Source organism: Scyliorhinus torazame, chromosome 3 (assembly GCF_047496885.1).
Source record: "Scyliorhinus torazame isolate Kashiwa2021f chromosome 3, sScyTor2.1, whole genome shotgun sequence".
NCBI classification, from domain to species: Eukaryota; Metazoa; Chordata; class Chondrichthyes; order Carcharhiniformes; family Scyliorhinidae; genus Scyliorhinus; species Scyliorhinus torazame.
Genome location: NC_092709.1, coordinates 311,680,064 through 311,689,356, shown reverse-complemented (window position 1 = coordinate 311,689,356; position 9,293 = coordinate 311,680,064). Strand labels below are relative to the sequence as shown.

Here is a 9,293-nt window from a genome sequence, read left to right as displayed (position 1 = left end):
CCAAAGTAAACAAGGGATTAACAATTAAATTAACTGCTACACAGAGTTGTACCCGGAGAAACAAAAAGAAACCCACTCAACAGTCCTTGGTTACATTGTTCAAGGTTGTTGACGATCCTGGCCTTTCATCCCATTAACATCACTAGGACCTGGCTATTATATACGACTTTCACTTCAATACCAAATAACTCCAACTTCAGTCATTGAGCTTTTCAGAAGAGGACCAGGATCTCAAAGCCTAAGGTCAGGGCACCCAAGGCAACATGCCCAGCATCAAGGCTCAAATCACTCAAAGCCACCTCCACTGAAAAATTTTAGGGATGTCCTCAAAGCATCCCTTAAGAGGTCAAACATCTGCACAAGCCATTGAGCCTGAATGGAAGCAAGTCATCCCTGAACCTGAAGAACTGGCAAAGACAGAGAGACTGGTGAAGTTATCTAATTTGAATTTATACAGGATTTCTTTTATATTCAGGGATTTATTTTATTTTCCAAGTTATTTCAGCTAACTTGTACACACATGTACGGTACAGTATTTCAACTTGTACATTCATTTTTTCCAGGTGAGAAATGTCTGATGGAACCTAACTCCAGCTCTAACATTGATTCCTATGGGAAACTGCGATTCACGCAAGGTTGATTCGCTTAAAGCAGTGATTTCCAGTAACGCAACCGTAACTTGAGGACTTACTGTAATAGAAACAAGGTGGTTAAATCAGAGAATGTTTACAGCCAGGAGGCATTCAGCTCTTCATGTTCGTGCCAGCCAAGATCTCCTCAGCAAGTCCGACTCCCCAACTTTCCCCCGCAAGTCTTTGCTCTTCAGAACCCAATTTGCTGTCCATTTTTACCCGACGCCCTCCTTGAAACACACTGCCATGTTTTCCTACATAAAGGCACTATATAACTGCAAGTTATTGTTGTCGTGTATCAATTTAGGCTTTATTCTGCTGCAAAGCAAACCAAGAATCATTCATCGCAAGCATCTTGGGACAGGCAAAATTATGATGCATGCCACAATGCCATTTTCTGTCTTTTTGTTTTATTTCTTTAAAATAATTCATACAAATGATTACAGTCACAAAACATGATTATATTTCAACAAAAATATTGCTAGCCTACCACATTAACAGGAATCGATGTAGGCAAAGAAATGCTGCTACTTTCCAGTAGTCTAGTGCCGGTACGCATACCACCAATGATATACATTTAAAATGATGACAGTAAGCATAGTGCTGCTTCAGATGAAACTTTGTTTTCAAAATCGCTTTGCAACATTCTCCTCAGGTCCCAGTAAAATAATGGGAATTCATGCCAAAAATAAAACAATGAATCAAGAAGAGAGTGTTGCTCTTACTAGCTGGCGCTAAAAAAAAAAGACAAGCAGTTACAAAACAATGCACTGCATGGCATATAACACAAAATAGGTGGGATTTTTCCTGTTTCCTGAGACGTCTGAAAACTGCCTCTTCTTGGGCGTGGATTTAATGTATAAAAGAAAGATTGTTTCCTTTTCAAAAAATCAGTTTTACTGAATATCTCTCGGTTTCTGTTTCACAGCTAAGCGAACAAACCCTTTTAAGTTCTAAAACTGTACACAGACATAGTACATTCATGATAGAATTAACTACTAGAACTTTTCTTGCTCACAGGGAATCCATAAGACACAGAAACAGTTAATCAGTCCACTGGATAGGGACAAGCTACAATTTAACGGAGGAACAAATTTACCAAATTTCTTCTTCTCTCTCTCATCTTTATTTGAAGTTGGACCAGTTTCTAAGCTCAGTTTTTTTCCCCCATAGTCCACTGTTCACCATTATTCAAAAAACAGAGGGGGTTTTATTTTTGAATTTCGGCGGATGATGAAGACCTCAGGTCAGGAATGCAGTCCTTCTGGCTACAATTGGTCACCTGTGTGATCTCTGTCAGACTCCGGTTTGACCGTTTGCCCTGGGGAAGGGGCGTGTGGCGGATGGGCTACTGTGGAAAGGCTGTGCGACAACGGCACAGCACTGGGAACTATTCCTTCTACTGTTGGTGGAAGTCCACTGGGAGCCACCCCAACAACACCGGGCGGATACCTGGGGGAGATAAATTCAACAACAGGTTAGAATCAGTGTTTCGTAACTACACACAAAGACGCAAATAAACTAGAGGGTATAAGTATAGAAATTGGCGAACCCCACAAATTAACCAGTCGGTACAGTAAATTATGTTTACTAACTCACTTTAAGGTATAGTCCAAAGAGGTGGTTTGGCCATGATAAATTGCCCTTAGTGACCAAAAAAGGTTAGGAGAGGTTATTGGGTTACAGGGATAGAGCGGAAGTGAGGGCTTAAGTGGGTCAGTGCAGACTCGATGGGCCAAATGGCCTCCTTCTGCACTGTATGTTTTATGGTCTTTACTCCTATATTTTGCTAATAACATGGCTTAACAGGATTGGACAGTTACACAGAACAAGTACACAGACTGTCACCCCTTGGAACCTATTTCATCTTTTACTGACTTTATTCTGTTTCTCCTCCTTGTCCAGACCAATGCCGTCCACTTCTCTAGGATTCTAGTTTCCTTGTTCCCCCCCCCCCCCCAACATGTGCATGTGATAAAGGAACATCTGTGATTATGGGTGACTTTAAACTGCATATAAATTGTGTGACTCAAATTAGTCACAGTACAACAGAGAAGGAATTTCTGGAAGATATACGGGATGGTTTTCTGGACCAGTATGTTGAGGGACCAACAAGGGAGCAGGCCATCTTGGACTAGGTGTTGTGCAATGAAAAAGGATTAGTTGGAAATCTAGTGAGAAACCCTTGAGGATGAGTGACCATAATATGGTAAAATTCTTTATAAAGGTGAATAGTGAGGTAGTTAATTCAGAGACCAAGGTCCTGAACCTCAATAAAGGTAACGATGATAGTATGAGGTATGAGCTGGCTATGCCGGTCTGGGAAACATTACTGAAAGGAAGGACAGTGGACAGGCACTTGAGGAATGAATAGGTGAACTCCAAAAGTTGTTTATTCCTATTTCGCACAAGAGTAGAAAGGGAACTGTGGTCAAACCATGACTTATAAGGGTAATTAGAGATAGTATTAGATTCAAAAAAGAGGCATACAAATGAGCAAGAAAGAGCAATAGACCTGAGGATTGGGAGCAGTTTACAATTCAGCAAAGGCAGACCAAAATTGATTAAGAAGGGGAAAATACAATTTGAAAGTAAACTATCGGGGAACATAAAAACTGACTGTAAAAGTTTCTATAGGTATGTAAAGAGAAAAAGATAAATAAAAACGAATGTAGGCCCCTTACAGTCAGAAACGGAGGGACTCTGACCAGGGAACAAAGAAATGGCTGAGGAACTAAATTCATACTTTGCTTCTGTTTTTACAAAGGAAGACATGAATAAAGTACCGGACGTTTGGAGAAACACAAGTTTCAGTGAGGAACTGAAGGATTTGGATAGGCCGAGTGAGTGGGCACATGCATGGCAGATGCAGTATAATGTGGATAAATGTGAGGTTACCTGCTTCGGTAGCAAAAATATGAAGGCAGATTATTTGAATGGGTGTAAATTTAGAGAGGTGGACACTCAAGAGCGACCTTGGTGCCCTCGTGCATCAGTCGCTGAAAGTAAGCATGCAGGTACAGCAGGCAGTAAAGAAGGCAAATGGTATGTTGGCCTTCATAGTGAGAGGATTTGAGTATAGGAATAGAGATGTTTTACTGCAATTGTATAGGGCATTGGTGAGGCCACACCTGGAGTAGTGTGTGTAGTTTTGGTGTCCTTACCTGAGGAAGGATGGCTATGGAGGGAGTGCAGCAAAGGTTTACTGTGTTGAATCCTGGATGGCGGGACTGTCATATGAGGAGAGACTAAATTGTTTAGGATTATATTCATTGGAGTTTAGAAGAGTGAGAGGGGATTTCATAGAAACTTACAAAATTTTAACAGAATTAGACAGGATAGATTCAAAAAGAATGTTCCCAATGGTTGGAGAATCCAGAACTAGGGTTCACAGTTTGAGGATAAGGGGTATTTTAAGACTGAGGTGAGGAGAAATTTCTTCACCCAAAGAGTGGAGAATTGGTGGAATTCACTACCTCAGAAAGTAGTTGAGGCCAAAACGTTGTGTATTTGCAAGAAGGAATTAGATATAGCTCTTGGGGCTAAAGAGATCAAAGGATTGGGGAGGGGGGGGGCACGAGAGAAAGGCGGGATCAGGGTATTGAACTTGATGATCAGCCATGATCATAATGAATGGCAGAGCAGACTTGCAGGGCTGAATGGCCTCCTCCTGCTTCTATTTTCTATATAACTGTTTCCTTTCCATCATGGGTGTCCAAAACGTCTACACCGCCAGTGCCCACCAACACCCCCACTCCTTCACCCGGTTGAAATTGCCCTCACTTTGGACAACTTTTCCTTGAAATAAAAGGTGTTGCTATGGGAATATATAGGGATCCAGCTATATCTGCCTTTTCTCCTGGGATGTGTCAACATTTGAGGTTTCAGTTCCACTCAGGTCCACTCTCTCACCTTTTTCCAATACACTATTGACTCCATCAGTAGTGTCCAGTTGTCACTTCCAATCAGGAAAGTTTCAATGAATTTGCCCATCCTTAACTGCCACTCAGTTCAAGGGCAACTAAGAGTCAACATGATCTGGAGTCACATGTAGGCCAGACCAGGTAAGGATGGTCGATTTCTTTTCTTAGAGTAAATTAGTGAACCAGATGGATTTTTACAACAATCAACAATTACTTTAGACTTGTAATTCCAGATTTTTATTTAATTCAAACCTCATCATCTGCCACGTGGGATTTGAATCTGGGTTCCCAGAGCATCACCCTGGGTCTCTGGTTACTAGTCCAGTGACAATGTCACTACACACTTCCCAGATTATTATTAATATTATTGCACTCCCTTCAGCCTCAGTGCTGTTTCTAGAAGTGATCTTTGGCTGTGAATGTAGGTTTTTCAATAAATAAATAAAACTGCTCTGAAGTTAAATGTTACTTACATAGTTTTAATCTAAATTTATTGTGTAAAGCATCTTCAATGTGAAACCCAGTGGGCCTCATCTTGCTTACAGCAGGTCCCAACAGAGACCGAGGTTGAGGAATTCCTGTTCTCTGGTGTCCTCCCTCCTCGATCTTCCCCCTTGCCTATCAGTTGCTTTGTTACAGGAGGAGCCTCAATCAGTTCGGGTTTTATGAACTTCTGGCAGCTTTTACGATTCCTTTTACTGACAACACCAGCCCACAAAATAACTGATTTATTGGTGCCAGAATGTGGAGACTAGGGGCTTTTCACAGTAACTTCATTTGAAGCCTACTTGTGACAATAAGCAATTTTCATTTTTTTTTCATTTCAATTCGGCAACTTGCCATAGTTGGATTTGAAGCCAGCATCACAGCCCCTGAACTCACAGTTGATCGTAAATGTCATATTCTTTAACCAAGACTTTGCCTTTCCTACAGTACTTACCTGTAGGCAGCACCATTTAGTTCTGGGTGAACTGCTGTAGGGTCCATTCCAGCCCAGTGAGTAGCTGCAGTCAGGTAATCTTTATTAATACAATTTTTCAGGCTGTCTGGGATGCGACCTAAAATGAAATACAGAAAATGTGTTCACCGACTGGTCACCCCACAGCACAATAAAACGTACATTTGAAGTAAAACTTGAGCACAAGAACTCGCCCATTAAGAGAAACATACAACCCTCAGGGGTGAGCAATGCCAAATACCATGAATCAATTTAGAAAATTCATACTTAATATCTGCATCGCAAGGTGGCGTGTACAATTTTCAAATTTGCAAGTACATTTCTTTTCCATTCTATATTACTGTGTGCTTTTGCATGGACTCATAGAATGACAATATTTGGAGCTTTGATAAGTGTATGAAGGAATCCAGGATAGGAAGATGCGAAGACAGAACCCCAGACAGTAGTGAATACATGCTTGTTTTCTGCACTTGAGGATAAGAAACAATTGCTGAGGCACCTCCAAAAGATAAATATTTGAAAAAGAAAAAATTAAAAAGGTTAGGAGAAATGACAGATAAAAAGGGCTAAAGTAAAAGCAAAACAGTGCGGGTGCTGGAGATTAGAAATAAAACAGAAAATGCTGGAAAAACTATGCAAGTCTAGAAGCTTCTGTGGAGGGAGAAACAGAGATAACATTTCAATCCAATATGATGCTTCTTTGGTAAATACAGCCAAAGGGTTAGCTGCTTCAAAGAGGTGTTCAATATATTGGGAATCCATTTATGTTTTACCCATTTGTAGGTTTTTCAGAAAATCACGGATTTTCATGGATGGGGCCGCTTCCTAGCACAGTGGTTAGCACTGTTGCTTAACAGCTCCATGGTCCCAGGTTCGATTCCCGGCTTGGTCATTATCTGTGCGGATTCTGCACATTCTCCTTGTGTCTGCGTGGGTTTCCTCCGGGTACTCCGGTTTCCTCCCACAACTCCCGAAAGACGTGCTTGTTAGGTAATTTGGACATTCTGAATTCTCCCTCAGTGTACCCGAACAGGCGCCGGAGTGTGGCAACTAGGGGATTTTCACAGTAACTTCACCGCAGTGAGAAAGTCTGTGACTTTCACTTTAGTAATGGAGAGGGATAGGTGCATGTAACAGGGCAAGGTTTACAATTGGGGGAAGGGTAAATACGATGTTGTCAGACAAGAATTGAAGTGCATAAGTTGGGAACATAGGCTGTCAGGGAAGGACACAAGTGAAATGTGGAACTTGTTCAAGGAACAGGTACTACGTGTCCTTGATATGCATGTCCTTGTCAGGCAGGGAAGAGATGGTCGAGTGAGGAAACCATGGTTGACAAGAGAGGTTGAATGTCTTGTTAAGAGGAAAAAGGAGACTTATGTAAGGTTGAGGAAACAAGGTTCAGACAGGGCATTGGAGGGATACAAGATAGCCAGGAGGGAACTGAAGAAAGGGATTAGGAGAGCTAAGAGAGGGCATGAACAATCTTTGGCGGGTAGGATCAAGGAAAACCCCAAGGCCTTTTACACATATGTGAGAAATAAAAGAATGACTAGAGCGAGGGTAGGTCCGATCAAGGACAGTAGCGGGAGATTGTGTATGGAGTCTGAAGAGATAGGAGAGGTCTTGAACGAGTACTTTTCTTCTGTATTTACAAATGAGAGGGGCCATATTGTTGGAGAGGACAGTGTGAAACAGACTGGTAAGCTCGAGGAAATACGTGTTCGGAAGGAAGATGTGTTGGGTATGTTGAAAAACTTGAGGATAGACAAGTTCCCCGGACCTGACGGGATATATCCAAGGATTCTATGGGAAGCAAGAGATGAAATTGCAGAGCCGTTGGCAATGATCTTTTCGCCCTCACTGTCAACAGGGGTGGTACCAGGGGATTGGAGAGTGGCGAATGTCGTGCCCCTGTTTAAAAAAGGGACTAGGGATAACCCTGGGAATTACAGGCCAGTTAGTCTTACTTCGGTGGTAGGCAAAGTCATGGAAAGGGTACTGAAGGATAGGATTTCTGAGCATCTGGAAAGACACTGCTTGATTAGGGATAGTCAGCACGGATTTGTGAGGGGTAGGTCTTGCCTTACAAGTCTTATTGAATTCTTTGAGGAGGTGACCAAGCATGTGGATGAAGGTAAAGCAGTGGATGTAGTGTACATGGATTTTTGTAAGGCATTTGATAAGGTTCCCCATGGTAGACTTCTGCAGAAAGTAAGGAGGCATGGGATAGTGGGAAATTTGGCCAGTTGGATAACGAACTGGCTAACCAATAGAAGTCAGAGAGTGGTGGTAGATGGCAAACAATCAGCCTGGCTCCCAGTTACCAGTGGCGTACCGCAGGGATCATTTCTGGGTCCTCTGCTGTTTGTGATTTTCATTAATGACTTGGATGAGAGAGTTGAAGGGTGGGTCAGTAAATTTGCAGATGATACGAAGATTGGTGGAGTTGTGGATAGTGAGGAGGGTTGTTGTCGGCTGCTTAGAGACATAGATAGGATGCAGAGCTGGGCTGAGAAGTGGCAGATGGAGTTTAACCCTGAAAAGTGTGAGGTTGTCCATTTTGGAAGGACAAATATGAATGCAGAATACAGGGTTAACGGTAGAGTTCCTGGCAATGTGGAGGAGCAGAGAGATCTTGGGGTCTATGTTCATACATCTTTGAAAGTTGCCACTCAAGTGGATAGAGCTGTAAAGAAGGCCTATGGTGTGCTAGCGTTCATTAACAGAGGGATTGAATTTAAGAGCCGTGAGGTGATGATGCAGCTGTACAAGACTTTGGTAAGGCCACATTTGGAGTACTGTGTACAGTTCTGGTCGCCTCATTTTAGGAAGGATGTGGAAGCTTTGGAAAAGGTGCAAAGGAGATTTACCAGGATGTTGCCTGGAATGGAGAGTAGGTCTTACGAGGAAAGGTTGAGGGTGCTAGGCCTTTTCTCATTAGAACGGAAAAGGATGAGGGGCGACTTGATAGAGGTTTATAAGATGATCAGGGGAATAGATAGACAGTCAGAGACTTTTTCCCTGGGTGGAACAAACCATTACAAGGGGACATAAATTTAAGGTGAATGGTGGAAGATATAGGGGGGATGTCAGAAGTAGGTTCTTTACCCAGAGAGTAGTGGGGCATGGAATGCACTGCCTGTGGAAGTAGTTGAGTCGGAAACATTAGGGACCTTCAAGCATCTATTGGATAGGCACATGGATTACGGTAAAATGATAATAGTGTAGATTAATTTGTTCTTAAGGGCAGCACGGTAGCATTGTGCATAGCACAATTGCTTCACAGCTCCAGGGTCCCAGGTTCGAATCCGGCTTGGGTCACTGTCTGTGTGGAGTCTGCACATCCTCCCAGTGTCTGCGTGGGTTTCCTCCGGGTGCTCCGGTTTCCTCCCACAGTCCAAAGATGTGCAGGTTAGGTGGATTCGCCATGATAAATTGCCCTTAGTGTTGGGTGGAGGTGTTGACTATGGGTAGGGTGCTCTTTCCAAGAGCCGGTGCAAACTCAATGGGCCGAATGGCCTCCTTCTGCACTGTAAATTCAATGATAATCTATGATTAATCTATAACAAAGGTTCGGCACAACATCGTGGGCCGAAGGGCCTGCTCTGTGCTGTATTTTTCTATGTTAAATGTCCTATGTTAATGTAAGCCTACTTGTGACACTAATTAAGATTATTATAAACTAAAGTTAGATTGCATTATTTGCAAGTGTAAAGGCTACACTGCCTCCAGATTGCATTATGGAAAGGGAAAACATTTTGGGGTAGATTTTGACTT

General features: G+C 42.5%; 1 protein-coding gene across 7 annotated transcripts in view; it reads right to left on the bottom strand.

The window, feature by feature from the left end:
* Nucleotides 1-1,025: 1,025 nt before the first annotated feature.
* The window catches only part of ctbp1 (C-terminal binding protein 1), a 405,205-nt gene continuing 396,937 nt past the window's right edge, over nt 1,026-9,293 (bottom strand). For all 7 annotated transcript variants that reach the window (XM_072497542.1, XM_072497541.1, XM_072497544.1 and 4 more), the window contains 2 exons: nt 5,496-5,613; nt 1,026-2,084 (listed from right to left, as the gene is read on the bottom strand). In XM_072497542.1, coding sequence (XP_072353643.1) covers nt 1,901-2,084; nt 5,496-5,613 — 302 coding nt within the window. In that variant the 3' untranslated portion in view covers nt 1,026-1,900. The remainder of the gene's footprint in view (nt 2,085-5,495; nt 5,614-9,293) is intronic.